Here is a 20,904-nt window from a genome sequence, read left to right on the forward strand (position 1 = left end):
AGAGGGCGAGGGAGTCTGTGCCTTGAAAACCTGCTAAAAGATGGGAGTGGGGCTGGGGCTGAAAGAGAGAGGGAGGGAGGTCCGCCCTCTATATGGGGACCCCATCCGGGGTCCCTGTCTCCTTCCTGCTCTCAGGGGTGGTCACCGGAAGCTCGCCACCACCCCCTGCGTCGGAGCAGAATTAGAAGGTAGGGCTTCCCGGAGGGCGGGGAGCCGAGGCCACCCATGCGTGCCTGCACGTTGGCTAATCACGTCCTTTGGGCTGGCTTCGTGGCTATTTCTGTAGAGGAAGGCTTGCGGTTCTCCTGAAGTGTGGCTGCGTTGGATAGCATGACTGTCTATCCGCCCGCTCTGCTTCATAACAGCGTACGGTGTAAATCCTATGGAAACGCTCACATTGCCCATTCATTCGGTGTTGGTTAACCGGGAGGCTACCAGCAGCCCTGAAAATAGCAATACTTTGTTAAGAAGTCAGCTCCCTGCCCGGGATGGTAAGTGGAAAGACCCAGGATATGCTGTGGATTCCTTTTCTCTCTGGAGTTCCTAGGATATTGCTAAATTGGTCTCTCTCTCTCTCTCTCTCTCTCTCTCTCTCTCTCTCTCTCTCTCTCTCTCTCTCTCTCTCTCTCTCTCTCTCTCTCCCTTCGCACACCTCCCGCCCCTCGGCCTCATCCCGGATCTCTAAAAGGGCAGTTGGAACCATTAAACGAGGTGGGTCCATCCAGCGATGTGTCTGATGTGTCTGGCGTGGCTTCTAACCAAGAAATGCTTGCCTTTTGTTTTGAAGTGTTATGCCGGGCTGGGGGGCTTTTGAGTATGAAACAATAATCAGATATCGAGACGGGCATGTTTTTCCTCCTTTCTACGGAAAGGAGCCCCCCGGTAGCGGACACTAATCTAGCAAGACAGGTGTCCCTCCCTCCCTTACCCCTCTCCACGTCCTGCCGACTATCGGTGTTTAATTTCATGTCACCGAGATGATTTTTTAAAAATGTGTTTCTTTGCCTGCAAGAAGAAGAGTAACATTCATTGTGTTTCGAGAACATATTGTCTAGCCCTCGCGGTGCCGTATAAAACACCCAAATGCCAAGAAACTCCAAAAAGAGATACCTGCGAGGGCTTAGCTTGTCTGGATGGCTCCGGCGAGTTGACCTCTGCCACTTTTGTGCCCGCGGTTGGTAAACAGAAGTGAAAAACATTTCGTTGTAAAGGCTCAGTGTCAGAGACGGGACTCGTGAGTGTCTTTGCTTCCCCTCCGATAGATCAGCCGCTCTTAATTCCGGATGTTCCTTCTCCCCCTCTCGCCCCCTCCCCATTGCTGCCCCCCCCCCCCGCCCTCGGCCTCAGGGTTTTCTTTCTAGAATTTCCGACCTGCTACTGTGCAGGTGGACCTGCCGGCACTGCTGCCAGCGCTGCTACGACTCCAGCTGTTGCCAATCCAGCGAGGATGAAGTTGAAATCTTGGGACCCTTCCCGGCCCAGACTCCTCCCTGGCTGTAAGTACCGCCACTGCCACCGTGGTCTCGAACTCAAAAGCTGCGCTTCTCTGAGCCGGGGTGGGAGTGGGGGTCCTGGCCCGGAAGACAGGACCTGGGGGTGCAAGAGAGGGGAAGGCCCCGTTTCCACCGGCAGCTTGGCCGCGATGGGGGTGTGTGCGGAGCTCCTGTCTCATCTGGCCAGTGGGAGACAGCAGGTCGGCGGCGACGGGTTCTAGTTCAGCCCCTTTCATGCCCGGGCTTCTCTCTGAGATGCCGGCCAAGCCGTGGATGCTAATCTCGTGGGCGCTTTGGGTCACTTGGTCGTTTTGAACAGAAAACGAGATCCGGGCTCTGCGTCTCCGTGTTCTTCAAAAGATGACCAGATTCTCAGGGTTTTGGTCCCGCCCCCTGCCCCCGGGGCAGCGTGACAAAGTGTTTCTGGTGCTCAGCCCAGGGTCAGCACCTAGTAGATGCTCAATAAATATCCGTCCCGTGTGCGGTGGGGGTAATGTGCGTACAAGGGCCTTTTTGCTGGTCTGAACAAGAACGTCAGCCGCGGGGAGGCAGGAAAGCACCTCGAGTCTGCCCTCCAACGCTGTCTACGCTCTCCCTGGCAACTTTCGTTTTGTTTCTAATCCGCTTGCCTCCCGCACCGGCATACAACATCTCCATCTGCCAGTTGCTGAGATATTTTGGGCACGCGGTTTCGAAGCTTCTCAGCCATGTGTCTGGTCCACCTCTCTGTGGCTGGCAGAAGGAGGTGGTCAGAGTCGGGGGAAAGACCTGGATGGCCCAGGGAAGCTTCTCACCACGCAGCGCAGAGGGACCAGAGAGGGGCAGAGATGGCGCCAGGGCACACAGCCCTCCGGGCGGATACCTAGAGCCATCTCAGCCAAATCCTGGGCAGAGATTCTAGAAGCTTCTGGTGTCCGTTCCCCCCACCCCACCCAGTTGGGGATCATCCCTTGAACCTCTCAATATTTTCGTCTTAGAAGCAAGTATTATTATCCCCATAGCAAAGCGCCTCTGGTCCAGGCTGTAAGAGTTCAAATCCTATTTCTGCTCTAATTTGCTAGGCCAGTGGCCTTGGGCAAGTTGCTTAGCCTCTCTGGGCCTCGATTCCCCATCTGTAGAGTGGGATGATAAAGTGGCCTTGATCTCCTAAGGTCGTTGCGGGGATTCGACGGAGGTGTATGTGGCCCAGTACTCAGGGATGCTAAGCCCCTGGTGATTATCATATTCTTTTTGTTTGTGTGTGTGAACTGGGGACGGAACCCGGAGCCGTTCTCCCTGCAAGCTACCCCTCCAGTCGTGTTTTTTATTCTTAATTTTGAAACAGGGTCTCACTGAGTTGCAAAGGGCCTCAGTAAGTAGCTGAGGCTGTTCATGAATCACGACCCTCCTGTCTCAGCCTCCCGAATGCTGGGATCACATGCCTGGCTTCAGATTATTCCTTTTACCCTGTTCTGGCCTCAGTAGTCTCCTCTGGAAAGTGGGATGGCTCAAGAACGTCGGGGTTGTGATTAAATGAGCGTACAGCTAATGTGCGTCCCACAGTTCCAAGCGCTCTCTCAAGTGTCATTTCTGGCTTTATTAGCTATTTAAGCCAATGCGAAGGAAATGCTAAGGCGTGTCCGTTGTTTATAAGTTAGAGTCTGAATCCGACAGGTGCGTGTAGAGGGGAGGTGTTTGGTGACAGCTACTCATTAGTGAAGAGGTGATTCTTACTTCCTTGTGGTCTCTGGCAGAGTGCCTCAGCCCTTCTGGTGTGTGTGTGTGTGTGTGTGTGTGTGTGTGTGTGTGTGCGTGATACTGGGGATTGAAACCAGGGGCATTCTCCCTTTGAGCTATACTCTACCCTTTAAAAAAATGTTTTGTTTTGTTTTTTTTTACTTTGAAACAGGGTCTTACTAGGTCGCTGAGAGTCGCATTAACCTGCTGAAACTGGCCTCGAACCTGAGGTCCTCCTGTTTCAGCCTCCCAAGTACTGGGATTACAGGCATGCACCGCTACACTCAGCTTCCCCTCTGATACTGTTAGAGCTAGGATCAGCAGAATGGCCCCTTCGCAAGGGCAGCGGTTTTGTTTCTCTCGTTCACTCGGCAAAACAGACTAACCTACAGGCGGGGATTGACCCTGAAAGTCCCAGCTGTCCGGCTGGAAATTCATCTCAGTCTCTTTGTTTTTTCTCGCCGGAGTGCACACTGTGTGCGGGCGCCATGGGGCATCGGGGGAGACGGAGTCAGGTGCTGTGCTCGGGGGATTTGAAATTCCGTGGGCGGGGGTTTAAGTCAGGTACGGGAGCCCAGCTGCCGTCTGGAGTTGTGCACACGTATCCTGTACATCAAATACGACAGTTCACCTTACGATCTTTTTTTCTGGCACTCAGAATTGAACCCAGGGGTATTCTACTGAGCCACACCGCAGCCCTTTTCATTCTTTGGTTTGAAAAGGGCCTTTTTAGCTTGCAGAGAGTCAGCCTAAGTTGCTGAGGCTGATCTCAAACCCGTGGTCCTCCTGTCTCAGCCTCCCAAGCACCATAGGGTCTTGTTCTGGGAAAATTCAGAGATGATGGCTTCGGGCATGGCCAGATCTGGAGGCTCACATGGAGTCCTCCCTCTTTCCCATTTCTTCTGAATTAGCTTCATTCTGGAGCTTGCTTTTTCTATGTGGTAGCACTAGATTGAAGTTTTATGGTTTTTGCAGAAAATTAAAAAAAAAAATAGAGGGAGAGAGAGAGAGAGACTTTCATTGGCCTGACTCATGTCAGGTAACCAGCCCCTTGACCAATCATGTTGCTTGGAGGAAATGATGCCGGATGGTGCTGGGCTACCTGCCCTCCCCGGACCCACAGCGACCCCATGAACTAAGCTGGTGGACCAGGCTCAGCAAAGTTTCCCCGTAAAGGGCCAGATAGTAAATATTTAACCTCGTGGGACAGATGGCCTCTGCGGCAGCTACTTACTCCTCCTCTAGCTGTGCGACGGCCGCAGACCACACGGAAGTGAGGGGACCTGGCTGGGCTCCAACAAGACGTCAGTTTCAGTTGGCCGGGGACGTGGCTGTGTCGCATGCTGCCTCGGGCAGTGGACGATCGGGGCGTGGTCGTGTAGGGCCTTGAAAGCCAGGTTCAGGAGCCTGGATTTTCTCTGTACCAACAGACCCACCCCCAACCTGGAAGACCAAGGCCAGGCACCTGTTGGTCCCCAGATACCCGGATGCCGAGCATCACATGGGGCCACCTCGTTCTAACACCGTGTTGGAGGACAGCCGTGTTTGGCTCTGACTGCTGAGCCTGTGGCGAGCAGGGGATTCATTTGCAGGGGCCGAGGGGCTGGGATCCTCTAGGCAGCCACCACCACACCACTCCCAATGGCACCACCGACACGGCCGCCCGCACAGTCTGCGGTGCGAACAACTGTCCGCGACCTCCATGCCTCCCAGGACCAGGTTTCCCCCGAGCCCCAGGCAACACTTAACCCGTGTTTAGCCCTCAACATAGTGCAAATCGGTAAAAGAAATCTGTGGAGGGGAGGCGGGTGAAGTCCTTCCGAGAGCGCACTTGCAGCTTGGGTTTCTCCAGATTTATTTACCAAGTGGGCAGTGGCATGTTATCCAACAGGCGGGGAACGCAAATGTCAAGTATTCAGGCTTTGGGATTCCGTCCTACTGTGACCTGAGCCAGGGATCAGGGGCGGCCTCTGAAAGCTGGCCCTCTGTGCACTCGGCCTGTGACACTGTGGGGCTGAGCTGCTGGGTCAGAAAGCTACCTGCTGATTGGCTGCCTCGGGCCATGCCAGAAGAATCCCTATTGGGGAGTGATTTCCAGCCGAGTTATTTGTTTATGGGCATATACTGAGTACCTCCTGTCTACACGGCTCTCACAGGTCCTGCAGGGGAGGCCCAGCCTATGATGCAGAACATGCTGCCCACGTTTGGGGCTCAATCGGGGTTCTGCCTTTTGATAGTGGTGCGAGTCAGCTAGCCACGCCTCCCGACCCTACCCCAGGGCTTCCACTGAGGCTGGAGAGGAGAGCTCCGCGCCACGTCCCCCGACGTCAGGAGCGGTAGATGGAGCATTGGGCGAAGGCACACATTACACCCGGGGCCTCTGATCCCACCACTCGGGGACCACGACACAAGCACCCCGATAATTGTGACCCAAGAAGAATCAGATAGGAACCCCGAGAAGGGAGCAGCCATCCATCCCATATTCATTCCTGGAGAAAAATGAGACACGTCCCAGCATGCTGGGGCCAGGGGCTTAGTGCCTGAAAAGACGAGCTCCGGGGATGGGACGGGGCCCCTCTAAGGAGACATCCGGGCAGAAGCTCGGACGCGAGAAGGAACCAGAAGGGTGGCGGGGATGGTAAGCGCCTCCCGGCAGAGGGACCGCTCAGGTATTAGAGGAAGGTTCCCGAGGCAGAGGCCCCGCAATTGTGACTCAGAGGCTTCAGGGCACGGGTCACCTAGCTGACCCGTTGGGGCCGGTGGGGGCCCCCCCGGGAGGAGACAGCCCGGGGCGCAGGTGCTTCCCCGGAGGAGGCTGCCTCTTCCATCTGAGGGAGAGAGGGGAGATGTGCGGTGGCTGGATCCTGCTGCCCGCCCCGGCGTCACACCCGCCCCTCTGGATCTCTGGATGCCTTATTTCTCCCTTCCCGATGCCCCAGTCTTGTCCCCGTTGCAACCCGCCTGTCGCTCTCGAAGCACATCCGATCGGTCTCATTTCATGCACAGAATGCATCTGAAGACCTCGTAGAATTCAAAGTGTACATTTTCCCAGGCGAGTTTCCCCGCAGGCTTAAATGTCATGTGGAGGGGAGGCGGCTGCGAAGGCCTGAGTCCGCGGCCACTCTGACACACGGCGCTCACACAGGCACGGAGCAGCCTTGCCCCTCCCCTCCCCTCAGCATCCTCCCAGGTCCAGGAGGGGGTCTTAAAGCTGCCCCTGGTGTATGCTGGCTAAAATGTATGAGGCATCTATCTACCTTTGATGTGCCAAGCAGTGTGTGTGTGTGTGTGTGTGTGTGTGTGTGTGTGTGTGTGTGAGAGAGAGAGAGAGAGAGAGAGAGGGAGAGCGAGAGAGAGAGAGAACCCCCAGGGATGTTCAACCTCCGAGCTACACCCCCAGCCCAATTTTATTTTTTTCAAATTTTAAGACAGGGTCTGTTTAAGTTGCGGAGGGTCTCGCTAAATCGCTGAGGCTGGCTTCAAACCTGCCGTCCTCCCGTCTCAGCCCCCTAAGTACTGGGATTGCAGGTGTGGGCCATGACCCAGCAGCTCACGTGTGCTGACTCTTTCCGAGCATACAGAAGCCGTAGGGGGTGGGCACCGTCAGCGCCCCTGTTTTCTAGATGGGGAAATGGAGTCACAGAGGGAGAAGGGACTTGCCTGAGACCACCTGGCTTTCTCCCTGGCCTCCGCTCCCCCCAGGCTCAGAGTGCGTCTCCTCCATCTGTTTCTGAGACTGCGGCTAATGTCTTCCAATTTCCCTTCTTAAAAAACTGATTCTCAAGGCTGTTCTGTGGCTGGAGCCCCGCCACTCAATGAACCCTTGAGTGACGCGGTTGGAGAGTAGTTTTGAAAGGTGTTAAATTATGGACACGTGTCTGTGGGGTGGTAGGAGCCTCACACCAGAGCCCCCTGGGGAAGTTTGGAGGCGCTGGAACAACCACGTGGTTCATTCCAGCCCCTGTGACAGGTCTCCGGCTTCGCTTAGACGACGTGGCGCCCCCGTGTGGCCATAGCCCAAGTTTACCCGTCCCTCCACCCAACTGCTGCTTTGAAACAATGCAAACAAAAAAAAATTTTTTTTCTTTTTGGGGACTGAGGATTAAACCCAAGAGCTGAGGCATTCTGCCTCCAGGCTACACCCCCAGTTCTTTTTATTATTTATTTATTTATTTATTTATTTATTTATTTATTTCGTGTGTGGTTCTGGGGATGGAACCCGGGGCATTCAACCTCCAAGCTACACCCCCTGCCCTTTTTTTTTTTTTTTTTTTGGTGGTACTAGGGTTCCTGGAAACACTTCTACCTCCGGGCTACACTCCCAGACCTATTTTATGTTTTTATTTGGAAACAGGGTCTCTTTAAGCCAGCAAGGCTGGCTTCGAACCTCTGCGATCCTCCTGTCTCTGCCTCCCAAGCACAGGGATTACAAACATGCGCCACCATGCCCGGCCCCCCTGCCTTTTTTTTTTATTCTTTTTTAAATTTGAAACGGGGTCTCACTAAGTTGCAGAGGGCCTCACTAAGTAGCTGAGGCTGTCCTCGAAGTGTGATCCTCCAGTCTCAGCCTCCCGAATGCTGGAATTAGAAGCGTGCGCCACCACGCCCGGCTCTATCTTTTATTTTGATATAGGGTTTGCTAAATTGCTGAGGCTGGCCTTGGACCTGCAATCCTCCTGTCACAGCCTCCCGAGTACTAGGATTACAGGCATGCACCACCACACTCAGCTGAAATTATGCAAATTCTTGACAAATCATTTTAAATTGGAGAATATTCCTTTGTATTACTTCGCGCTTTGTGCATAAAGCAAGGCTCTATTGGGAATCGAAGGGGAGCACAGAACTGCAAATGGGCGGTCTTCCAAGTGCTGTCAAATCCTGTGGCTTCAGCTGGTCCCTGCCCTCCACAAAGATCTTTCCTTGCTTGCATGCTTGCAATCCCGGCATTTGGAAGGCTGAGACAGGAGGATCATGGTTCGAGGCCAGCCTCAGGTACTTAGTGAAGCCCTTTGCAACTCAGTGAGATCTTGCTTCAAATTAAAGAATAAAAAATAGGACTGGGGTTATATCTCGGAGGAAGATGCCCCTAGGTTCCATCCCTAGTACTGCAAAATAAATAAATAAATAAATAAATAAATAAATAAATAAATATTGCAGGTAGCCACTGGGCATCGTGGCACACACTTGTCATCTCAGTACTTGGGAGGCTGAGACAGGAGGATCGCAGGTTCCTAGCCAGCCTCAGCTACTTAGGCCCTTCACAACCTAGTGGGACCCTGTTTCAGAGTAAAGACTGGGCCGGGCGTGGTGGCACACGCTTGTAATCCCCGCGCTTGGGAGGCTGAGACAGGAGGATCGCACAGGTTCGAAGCCAGCCTCAGCTACTTAGTGAGGCTCTCAGCAACTCAGTGAGACCCTGTTTCCACATAAGTTATAAAATAGGGCTGGGGGCGTATCCCAGAGGTAGAAAGCCTCTGTTTTCTACCCCCACCCCATACCACACACACAAAAAAGTAAAGATGAAATATAGGGCTGGGGGTGTAGCTCGGAGATAGAATGTCCCTGGGTTTCATCCCCAGTACTGGGGGGGGGGAAAGTGCAGGTAGGGACATGGGGGGGCATAGACTTGTCTCTGGGGGCTCCCCAAGCCACCGCTGTCTCTCCCCCTCCTGCAGGATGACCAGCCGCGGCAGCGACAAGGACAGCGACTCCGTGCACACGGCCAGTGGAATCCCGCTCACCCCCAGGACCAACTCCCCGGATGGGAGGCGCTCGTCCTCCGACACGTCCAAGTCCACGTACAGCCTGACCCGGAGGATTTCCAGTGAGTGTCGCCCCAGGAGAGGCAGGAGGGCCGCTGTGGGGGGCAGACTGGGGCGACTGTCCAGGAGACCGGTGGCAGACGAGTGTGTCGCGCCTACTGGACGCCTGCAGAGTTCAGTCCAAACTGGTCATTTTGATATTCTCAGTTGGCCCGCATGGTCACAGGGATCATTTTGGATATGAAAAGGAGAGCTTTTCACGCTTTAGGACAGGGTTGTTAATTCAGCTGACTTCCAGGGGCCCCTAGGGTTGTGTCATAGCTGAGTCTAGAGGGCTGGATAGAGGTTAACTGTCCCCATGCAGTGACAAATGTCAATTTGTACTGGACAGGTACTAGGGCGGAGTGAGGACTGTGGCCAACCAGAAAGCTGAAGCCCCATTGAAAGGAACCGGGTAGTTGGGTGTGGTGGCGCACACCTGTCATCCCAGTACTTGGGAGGCTGAAACAGGAGGATTGCAGGTTCAAGGCCAGCCGCTGCAACTTAGTGAGGTTCTCAGCAACTTAGCGAGACCCCATTTCAAATTTAGAAAAATAAAAAAGGTTGGGAGTTAACTAGGAGGTAGAACACCCCAGGGTTCAATTCCCAGGACTATGAAAGAAAAAGAAAAAGGAAGGGAGAGAGAGAGAGAGAGAGAGAGAGAGAGAGAGAGAGAGAGAGAGAGAGAGAGAGAGAGAAGAAGAGAAAGGAGCCGGTGGCTACTTTTCTGGTCTAATGGTTGGTGGCTGCGTAGGACTGTGACCCAGTGTTTCCTGGTCTTTCTAAAGACAAACGGGTAATGTGGGATTCTATATGAAATTTCTTTACATTTAAACCTAAACAAAATGTATATATAGGTCCATCTTGGCTGCCCACACTGTCTACTCTGTGTAGCAAGTGCGCTTGGCCAAATAGCGTGATCTGGCCAAGGAGGAGGAAGGAGGGGCGAGCCCGAAGACCCCAGACCCCCAGTGCGCCCAGGGCCTCCCCGAGTCTCTGAACAAAGGGGAAGAGCTTGAAGTTTTGAAGAGAAGGATCCACCCAGGTTCCAAAATGTTTTGTAAACAAGGGGTGTCTGGTCCTCCCTGGAGATAGATGGAGGGAGAACGTAAGAGAGAAAAGCGCAGGGCGGCCTTAGGGAGGCCGCGGCCCCGGAGCTCCTGAGGCTTCCCTCCTGCCCCGTCCACGGAGGCCGCTGTGGACCTGGCCATCAGCACGGCCGCTGAGGGCCGTCACAGAACACAAAAGTGCAGGTAGTCCATGGGATGGGGGCGTGGGCGCAGCACGAGCGCTGTAAGTGCAAGGCCCCGACGTGTATTTACTTCATTGTATTTATTTTAATTTATTTTGTGATACTCTGGGGATTGAACTCAGAGGCATTCTGCCTCCAAGCTACATCCCCGGCCCAGTTTCTCTTCTTTCTTTCTTTCTTTCTTTCTTTCTTTCTTTCTTTCTTTCTTTCTTTCTTTCTTTCTTTCTTTCTTTCTGGTGGTACTGGGGTTCCTGGAAACCCTTCTACTTCCGGGCTACTACACTCCCAGACCTATTTTATATTTTTATTTGGAAACAGGGTCTCTTAAGCCAGCATGGCTGGCTTCGAACCTGTGCCATCCTCCTGTCTCCGCCTCCCAAGCGCGGGGATTACATGGGTGCGCCACCATGCCCGGCTTTATTCTTTCTTTCTTTCTTTCTTTCTTTCTTTCTTTCTTTCTTTCTTTCTTTCATTTTTTGGTGGTACTGGGGTTCCTGGAAGCCCTTCTACCTCTGGGCTACACTCCCAGACCTATTTTTATACTTTTTTATTTGGAAACAAGATCTCCTAAGCCAGCACGGCTGGCTTCGAACCTGCGCGATCCTCCTGTCTCTGCCTCCCAAGCGTGGGGATTACAAGCGTGCGCCACCACGCCCGGCCCAGTTTTATTTCTTATTTAGAAACAAGAGTCTCGCTGAGGCTGGCTTGAACCTGTGATCCTCCTGTCTCCGCCTCCCAGGTCCTCCTTCCGCCATGTCTGGCTCTCCCCGGTCTTCGAAGACAGCATGCAAAAGAAAATATAAAGCATCTCATTAAAATGTCTTTATAGCCGGGTGTGGTGTCACACACTTGTAATCCCAGCGCTTGGGAGGCTGAGACAGGAGGATCGCACAGGTTCGAAGCCAGCCTCAGCTACTCAGTGAGGCTCTCAGCAAACTAGTGAGACCCAGTTTCCAAATAAAATATAAAATAGGCTGGGAGTATAGCCGGGAGGTAGAAAGCCCCTGGGTTCCACCCCCAGTACCACCAAAAACAAACAAACAAACAAACAAACAAACAAATAAATAAAATGTCTATATATTAGTTATATGGCAAAATGATACTTTGGATATGCAGATTGAATATCTCTCAACCAGAATTTCAGATTTCAGAACATTTGCACACACATTGCGAATGACCCTGCGGCGAGGACCAAGTCCCCAAATGAAATTTATTTATGCTTTGCGCACGCCTTCTGCACACAGCCGAAGGCGATGTTACGTGGTATCTTCAGAGCGCCTGAGTTTTGACTGCCCCCGTCCCTGTGGTCAGGTATAATGTCCCACTCGTGACCTTAGATTGGCAGTGCTCAAGACGTTTTGGATTTTAGAGCATTTCAGATTGATCTCAGATTTGGGGATGATCGGGGACACTCAACTAGTAGGTTAAATACGGTAAATTATTAAAATTAAAGTTCACCTGTTTCTTTGCGCGTGTTTAAAACTGTGGCTGCTGAAACACTGCTCAGTCAGCTGCAGGGCTCACGTTCCTAGCTCTCATCATCTTTCCGTGCACAGTGTTGGTCTAGGTGACTTCTAAGTCTCACGCCCAGCTCCGAGCACAGGGGACTTTCAGTTAACACACGTTTTTCAGCTTCGGGCTAGAGTCCTGTGATGTTAGTGGCAAAACAGACAATTAACAGGGAGGAACAAGGTCGGGAAGAAGGACTCTGCTGGCTGAGGGGGGAGAGGCGGCCCCTGAGCGCAGGTTGGAATCTGAGCTGTGAAGAGGTCCAGCAGCTCCCACTTATCCAGCTCTTGCCATGGTACTTTCTGTGCCAAGTCCCTTCCACGCACTGGCTCAGTAAACCCTCGCCACCGTCTTTGGGACAGGTGCCATTACTGACTCCATTTTACAGGTGGGGAAACTGGATCCCAGAGAATTTTAAGAATGTTTCCAGAGTCACAGGGCTCGTGGACAAGTAGCTGTGTTGGAATCTGAGCCAGGCACGCTGGCCCCGTGGACTGTGGAGGCGGCACAGGGCCCTGGTCAGGGCCGGACCGAGCAGGCTCGACTCCCGGAGACCCCACTGATGTGGGCGACCTTTGAGAAGTGACTGAAAGTTTCTGTTTCCTCATCTGTAAAGTGGGGATGAGAGGGATTGGCTAATAAATAACTTGAGCTTGGTGGAGCACGCCCGTCATCCCAGTACTTGGGGGGCTGAGTCAGGAGCACCGCAGGTTTGAGGCCAGCTTCAGCAAACTTAGTGAGGCCCTTAGCAATTTAGAAAGACTCTGTTTCAAAAATTGAAAAAAGGACTGGGGGTGCAGCCTAGAGGTACACCCCAGCGGCCTAGGTTACCACCTAGTGAATCCATTACAGTAGATTACCCACTGCTGAGAGTACAACCCTCATGGCTAATGACATCGCTATGAAATGTTATCCATAAGCTCTCCAGGGGACATCCCATATCTAACTCTAACATGAGGTCAGATAACGTGGGACATGCTGTCCGCTTGGAGCAGTGCCCCTGGGTGCTGTGATACTGGTGACAGTGACGTAACCCAGGCACGCTGCCTGTTAGAGGAAACACCAGCGCAGCAGTGCTCTGCGTCCAGAGGTCCTGCATACTCAGATTCAACCGACCGCGGATCAGAAGTACTCAGAAAAAACCACGTCAGTCACGAACGCGTACATTTTTGTCATTATTTCCGTAACAATACAGTAGAAGAATGGTTTGTACCGCATTGCCATGGAAAAAGGGATTGTAAGTGACCTAACGGTGATTAAAAGCACACGGGAATGTACATAGATTCTGTGCAAATACGACACCGCTTTATATCAGGGGCTCGAACATCCTCTGCTATCGGTATCTGCAAGGGCCCTGGAACCCCCAGGGGTAGAGGGGCAGCGGTGTTTCCCAGGGTGCAGAGAAGAGCACTTTGAAACAGAGTAACATGCTGAGCATCCTCAGCCACTGCGATGTCACCTAGCGACCTGGGTGTCCGTACTTACTGCTATTTTTGGGGACTCTTTAGGTCTTGACTCCAGACGCCCCAGCTCCCCCCTCATCGACCTCAAGCCCATTGAGTTTGGAGTTCTGGGTACCAAGAAGGAGCCCCTGCAGCCCTCCGTGCTCAGGAGGACCTATACCCCCGATGACTATTTCCGCAAGTTCGAGCCTCGGCTCTACTCCCTGGACTCCAACAGCGACGACGTGGACTCTCTGACGGACGAGGAGATCTTGTCCAAGTACCAGCTGGGCATGCTGCACTTCAGCACACAGTACGACCTGCTGCACAACCACCTCACCGTGAGGGTGATCGAGGCCCGGGACCTGCCGCCCCCCATCTCCCACGACAGCGCGCGCCAGGACATGGCGCACTCCAACCCCTACGTCAAGATCTGCCTCCTGCCCGACCAGAAGAACTCGAAGCAGACGGGCGTCAAGCGCAAGACGCAGAAGCCCGTGTTCGAGGAACGCTACACCTTCGACATCCCCTTCCTGGAAGCGCAGAGGAGGACCCTGCTCCTGACCGTGCTGGACTTCGATAAGTTCTCGCGCCACTGCGTCATCGGGAAGGTGTCCGTGCCGCTGTGCGAGGTGGACCTGGTGAAGGGCGGGCACTGGTGGAAGGCCCTGCTCCCCAGCACTCAGGTAAGGGGCTGGCGCGTGGGGGCTCCTCCTGGGGGCTGAAAGAACGGGACGGGTGCAGTTCTATTTTGCTGTTTAAAAAAAATGTTCTTATAAATAATTTGCGCCCAACCTTTGGGAGGCTGAGGCAGGAGGATCGCAGTTCGTGGTCAGCCTCAGCTACTTAGTGAGGCCCTTGGCAACTCAGTGAGACCCTGTTTCAAAATGAAGAATAAGAAAAAAATAGGGCTGAAAGTGTATCTCAGAGGTAGAAAGCCCCTGGGTTCTATCCCCAGTACTGCAATCGGTAAGTAAATAAATAATTTGTGACTCACAAAAAGTTGTCAAAATAGCACAGGGAGTTCTCCTGTCCTTATTCAGTTTAACTCAGTGAGAACATCTTACATCTCATAGAGACCTTGTTCAGATTTCACCGGCTTTCACATGCACTGGTGTGTGTGTGTGTGTGTGTGTGTGTGTGTGTGTGTGTGTGTGTTACTGGGGATAGAGCCCAGGAACATTCTACCTCTGAGCTACAGCCCCAGCCCTTTTTATTTTATTTTATTTTAATTTCGAAACATGGTCTCTTTAGATTGCTGAAGGTCTCACTAAGTTGCTGAGGCCGATCTCAAACTTGTGCTCCTCCTGTCTCAGCCTCCCAAGTACTGGGATTTTAGGTGTGCGCCACCATGCCCGGTTCTGGGAAATCTTATCACAGGCAGAGGTTTCTGTAACCACCACCACCCTGGGAGCTTCCTGTCATTGATACTGAGATATTTAATCAGGAGAATGATTGTCCAGGACATAAAGCTATTAGTCATCTTGACTTTCAGAAATTGATTTAGGGGGAAAGAAAAAATGAGGGCGAGGAATCAGATGATGACTGGAGATTTTTCAGGTAAATTGTCAGATTGGCTTCCTTCTTCCATCCAGTCCAGGGAGACAGGATTGGCTCCTGGGGAGGCCACCTGCTGGCCGGGCTGTATCTCCTGCAGGTTTTTGGATGCATCCCCTGTCTGCACCCACTGTGGGTAGCAGAGAGGGACAGACCCAGCCAGCTGGAGGCCGTCCAGCCCGTCACACCGGCCCAGCCCCATGATACAGGCAGGATTACTTTCACTGAACATACCAAATGCATCTCAGATCTGCACTTTTTTGGCCAAAAACTTGATGACCCAGCACCACATTTGGGGTGCAGTTTTTTGGGGAGTGCTGGGAAATGCACCTCAAGGTCACATGTGTGAGTTCCATCCCCAGGGCTGGGGTGCAAGTGAGACTGTCCCATTATCTGTGAGTCTCTGCACCTGTCCATCTTCAACATGACGGGTTTTTCCCTCTGTTAAGTTTGGATTCCCCGAGAGGAGACTGAGGCAAAGTAAGTCATTTTCTAGGTAGGTGACACTGGTAAGAAAACCCAGGAAGGAGCAGGAAAGCACAGAGAAGCTTGACCTGGCTGCCACGTGGGCCACCTGCCGTGGAGACTGGGAGCTGTTATAAAATACACCTGGGTAGGCAGCAGCTTGTGTCTGCACTGGCTTTTGCTGGACACTGAATGGCGGGGACAGTTCCCTGAGACCTCTGGACTGTGTTGCTAGTCGGCAAAAAGGCCTCCAGTGGCCACAAATGAAAATTTCGTGCAGGCCTGCGCGGGTGGGAGCTGGTGCCTGCATCTGCCGCCCCTCCCAGCACGCCCTCGAAATGCGGCTGGTATTCTCTGTGGATCTTCCATACTATTGGATAGCGCTGGCTTTTCAAAGAATCGCCCTATCTCAGCTGTCTAGAGCACATTTACAGTTTAAAGAGAGACCGATTAGACAAAATCAACTCTGTCTTAGCAAGCTTCGCTCCGCCCTGGAGAGGCTAGCATCAGTCATCCCTGAGCCTCACCCTACACCCCACACGTCTTGGCGCAAATGTCTCCTTTTCAGCAAAGCCTTCCTGGCCCTTAGTGTGGTTTAGACTCCTCTCTCTATTCCTTCCTGTTCCGGTCAGCATTCCCGCAGCTATAATCTAAAAGATGGACGCATAACTCAGAGGAAATAAGATTTATTTTCTTACGGTTTCGGGTTCAGTCCACGTGAGGCCGGGGATCGCGGCTCTCAGGTCATGGCGGAGGGAGGCAGAGAGAGGCGGAGCACATGGGTTGCGCTTCTCACATCATGGAGGCTGGAAGCAAGAGAGAAAGCCGGGGAGGAGGACCCATCTGTAATCGCCAGGGCAGCACTGCCAGGGACCCGCCCCCCAGCCGCACCCCACCAGCCTACAGGGCACCACCCGGGCAAATCTATTACAATGGATTATCCACTTCTAGGATTTTACCCTCCTGGCCCAATTACATCGGTTCCAAGCATTAATAAGTGAATTCTTTAGGGGACATTTGATATATTCTTCCTAGTCTTGTGGGGCGGCCTGGTGCACACAGGGTCGGAGACGGGGAAGCACAGGGGACGGGCACTTGGCCACCGCTGGTCTGCTCAGAGTTGCCTACTGCAGGGGCCCTTTGTAGGAAGAGAAGTGAAGAGGTAAAGGGAGTGATCATGGGCCTGGCCTGCCCACCTCTCCCATGGCTTATCTTGGCCTCTTGGGAGCAAGCCTGTGGACCATGATTTCCCAGCATCCTCTGCAGTACTGACACCTGCTTGCATAGCTAACGGGGCAGGCCAGGGGCAGAGAGGGTTTCTGGTCATTTCTGACTTCTGGAAGCCAGAGAACAGAGCTGTTCTCAGTACCGCCAGCCTCCTCCGACTGAAGCAGGATAACAGGTGTGTCTTCTGTCACCATGAGAGCAGTTCCCTCCCCAGCCAGTGGGTTGGCTCTTCATCCTTGGTATGAACTGCAGAGAGTGTCTTAGTTCCACAGGGGACCTCTGGGCACCCCACGAATGAAGAGTGTAGAAAACTAGCCGGGTCGTGGGTTCAAGGCCAGCTTCAACAACCAAGTAAGACCCTTTGCAACTTACCAAGACCCTGTTTCCCAATAGAAAATGAAATAGAACTGGGGTGTAGCTTGGAGATAGAATGCTACTGGGTTTGAATCTCAATATTAAAAAAAAAAAAGCGTGTATAAAATTGAAACCTCTCAGGCGGGTTACCCACTCTGGTCACACATCACACTTGTACTCTGTCGCGCTGAGACTTGAACCCTGTGGCCGGAGCTGCTGTGAGGTAGATGGTGGCTCCTGACTCCTGTCTCTGCGGTTTGGGCTCTTATGTCCTGGCTGTGAACTCTAACTTTGTGATTAAGATAGCTGTTTTCTTATAACTGCTCATGGTAATTTCTGGAAGAATCATCGAGGCCTTGCAGGTACTTTCTTTCTTCTTCTTCATCCATCTTTCTTACTCTTTTTAAGTCTTCTTTTCTGGTTCTCTCAGTTTTTCTTTCTATTTTACTTACGATCTCTAGATGGACTGATACAATAAAGCTCAGATAATTCCCATCAGCGGGGATTCCCAGACTAGTGCAGAAGGCAGGTTTGAAAATAGCGAACCATAGGGCTCTACGCCCCGTGGAGTAATAAAGAGATGATAAAGACAGACATTTTCAAGAAGGGTCAAATTCGCCCTTGAAGAATCCTTCAGCAGTTTACCATCTTCCTAAGGAGAGGTCCCACCTCTCTGTGATGGTGACACAGTATGTCCTCTGGATACACTTCATTGCATTTGGGAAACAAGTGTGTGTGTGTGTGTGTGTGTGTGTGTGTGTGTGTGTTGCTGGAGATTGAACCCAGCGGCATTCTACCTCCGAGCTACATTCCCAGTCCTATTTTTTTTATTATTTATTTATTTCTATTTTTTGATGGTACGCACTGGGGATGGGACCCAGGGGCAGTCTACCACTGAGCTCCGCCCCCCAGCCCTATTTTTTTAATTCTTTATTTTGTAACAGGGTCTTACTGAGTTGCAGAGGCCCTCACTAAGTAGCAGAGGCTGTCTGCGGACCATGATCTACCCGTCTCAGCCTCTCAAATGCTGGGATTACAAGCATGCACCTCCACGCCTGGCTTATTTATTTATTTATTTATTTAGTGCTACTGGGTTTCCTGGAAACCCTTCTGCCTCCAGGGTACACTCCCAGTACCTATTTTTATACTTTTTTATTTGGAAACAGGGTTTCTTAAGCCAGCGCATGTGACTGGCTTCGAACCTTCGTGATCCTCCTGTCTCTGCCTCCCAAGCACGGGGATAACAAGTGTGGGACACCATGCCCGGCCCTAATTATTTATTTTGAAACAGGTCTCACTAAATTGCGGAGGGCCTTACTAAGTAGCTGAGGCTGTCCTTGAACCTGTGATCCTCCTGTCTCAGCCTCCTAAATGCATGTGTCCAGCTAACAAATACTGGGGTTCTTGGAAACCCTTCTACCTCCAGGCTACACTCCCAGACCTATTTTATATTTTTATTTTTTGGAAACAGGGTCTCTTAAGCCAGCGCGGCTGGCTTCGAACATGCGCAATCTTCCTATATCCGCCTCCCAAGTGCGGGGATTACACGCGTGCGCCACCACGCCCGGCTAACAAATACATTTCAAGTGGGAGTTTTAGTACTAGTGAAATCTGCTGGGGGTGGGGTCATGTTGTATGAATTTTTCTTTGAATACCAGAATCCTACTTAGGGAGGTCCAGAGCTCCCACGAAGGGAGGCTCAGGGACGCTCGAGGGAAGAGTGGCCCCTGGCGCCCATCTCCTGCGTCTTCTGGACTTTGTGTTTTCTGGGTGGAAAGACTGGTTGTTTTAGGTGAGATTCCCCGTACACCTGAGAGAGAGATGCAGGTGTGGGTTCGTTTCCTGGGGTGGCTGCAACAAAGTTCCATGAATTAGATGATTTGGAGGGACAGACATGTATTGTCTCAAGCGTCCTGGGGGCCTGGGGCACAGGATTAAGGACTTGGCGGCCACGCTCCTGCAGGGCGGTCCTTGCTTTCTGGCTTTCTCCCTGCAATCCCCAGCCTTCTTGTCTTGGGCTGTATCACTTTAATCTCTGCCTGTCACATGGCCGACTTCTCCCTGCATGCACCTCCGTCTCCTTTCTTTATCAGGACACCTGTCCTCCGGCGGGACCGCATCTTAAATAATCACAGATGCTCCCGGACTTAGGAGGGGCTCCATCCCCACAAACTCAGCGTGACTCAAAAGCGCAGTTAATACACAAAATCCGCAGAGCGCCCCGGCTCAGCCCAGCCAACCTTAAAGTGCACAGGGCATTTACAGCAGCTTGCAGTTGGGCAAAATCCTCCCGTGCGAATTTCATTTTATGAGAAAGTGTCCAATCATAGCTCGGGTACTTTATTGACTCCTATGCTGAAAATAAGAAACAGGATGGTTTTATGGGTACATGTCACACCATTATAAAGCTGAGAAAATGAAGTCAGACCTTTTTAAGTCTGTGCATCTACAATGATCTTATTTCTGAAGATCACATTTTGGGGTACTGTGGGTTAGGACTTTGAAACATGTTTTGGGGGGACATAATTCAACCCATTAATGGGGTATTGGAGAAAACTGTACAGGGGAGGGAACAAGACAGACTGGGGAAAGGGAGAGCCCCGATTCTGATTCCTAAGCCGCGGGGGAGCCCACCTGCCTGCCCGCAGCCAGTGTGGTGGGAGATGCCCCTGAGCTCTGCACTTCCTTTGAGAACCCCGGGTGGTGGTGGAGGGTGGAAAGGATCCGGTCACTCGAGCTGAACAGACTCAGGGCTCTTCTGAGTTGGACTGGTGGTGGTTTAATGAGATGGATCAAGTGTCTGGAGTATAGGGTACAGCCCCTGGGGCTCTTCTGGAAGGAGGCAGACTCTCTCAGAAGCTCACGGGGGATAATTCTGAGTCATGTCTGGCGGTTGTATCTTGTTTTACAAAGCCAGATTGCCCACTGAGGAGGAAGTTTCATTTGGTCCCAGAAGAAGGAGAAATGTGTTTAGACAGAAGCGATATTTGCCCACTGGAAGGCTGGATATTTATGTTTCTGAAAATTGCATTCACCTGGGATTTGCCGTCCAGAGGAGAACCGCATAGACCTTTGATGATAGCATTCTGCACCCAGGAGGGGGAATCCATGCACATCGTCTCCGGCTGAGCTGTCTCCTGTGGTGGCCGGTGACGTGTAGGACTATCACTCACCGTTCTACCTTGGGCTTCCCTAGAAACAGACTTCGTAGCAAAGATGTAGGCGCAAGAATTTTATTTGGAGATGATGTACGAGAGACCAATTAAAGGGTGTGTGATCTGCAAGTCTCCATTCTGGGCAATAGGACCTAAGTCCTTTGGGGAACCCAGCACAGTCTACCTTGGGGATGAGAGAGCTGGGGTATGTGTTCACCAGCTCCCAGAAGGCATGGCTTTTGGGGTTCTCCCAGAAATCCTAACTCCCTGGGTACCTCCGTCTTGTGGACATGAGTAGAGAAACCCACAGCAGAGATGGAGGGCTGGAGTTTAATGGACTCAGTGTGAGGGCGAGGGGCCGGGATGGGCACCTTTGACTTCTCCGTGTGCACCCCTGCCAGGTCAGGGCTCCGGGTGCAGCCCCTCCCGCTTCTCTCTGCTTGGTGCCTGCCGTCATTCCTCTACAACTCTAATAAAAAGGCACAGAGGCAATGAGCAAGACCCTGCAAAGCAGATGTCCATAAAGGAAACCATGCCGGTCTCCCTCTCTTGCAGAGGAACTGGTCTTTGCAAGTGGCTCTCAGCTTTTGAGCTGAGGGTCGGGGGAGAGGAAGAGAGGGCAGAGAGGACCCCTAGCTCTGCCACTCAGCCGGCGCCTCCCTTCCCCACCTTTAACTTTTGAAGACCAGGGACAGGGAAGGCATGAATATTGCAGAACCAGCAGGTGTCTACCTCTCCAACCCCTTGAAAAGGCGGGGCCCCGGCCGTGGCTGGCAGCTTGGCACCTCTCCCTGGGCCTCGGCCTTGGGCCTGCCAGCCAGTTGTGACATCAGCGGGAAACGTCCTCCCTGGCAGGGCACAGGGACCGCTTGGCCAGAGCACCTCCTGCATGGGTATCAGCTTGTGTCGCTGCTCATTCTCAGAGTCTTTAGC

General features: G+C 52.5%; 1 protein-coding gene across 1 annotated transcript in view; it reads left to right on the forward strand.

Annotated features, from left to right (window-relative positions):
* Positions 1-406: 406 nt before the first annotated feature.
* The window catches only part of SYT17 (synaptotagmin 17), a gene marked incomplete at its 3' end in the record, with an annotated part of 68,637 nt that continues 48,139 nt past the window's right edge, over positions 407-20,904 (forward strand). The window contains exons 1-5 of the mRNA XM_080703439.1: positions 407-491; positions 689-711; positions 1,348-1,496; positions 8,885-9,033; positions 13,280-13,899. Of these exons, the coding sequence (XP_080559565.1) occupies positions 8,886-9,033; positions 13,280-13,899 (768 nt within the window). The 5' untranslated portion in view covers positions 407-491; positions 689-711; positions 1,348-1,496; position 8,885. The remainder of the gene's footprint in view (positions 492-688; positions 712-1,347; positions 1,497-8,884; positions 9,034-13,279; positions 13,900-20,904) is intronic.

The sequence above is a fragment of the Muscardinus avellanarius genome, assembly GCF_963383645.1.
Source record: "Muscardinus avellanarius genome assembly, chromosome: 10".
NCBI classification, from domain to species: domain Eukaryota; kingdom Metazoa; phylum Chordata; class Mammalia; order Rodentia; family Gliridae; genus Muscardinus; species Muscardinus avellanarius.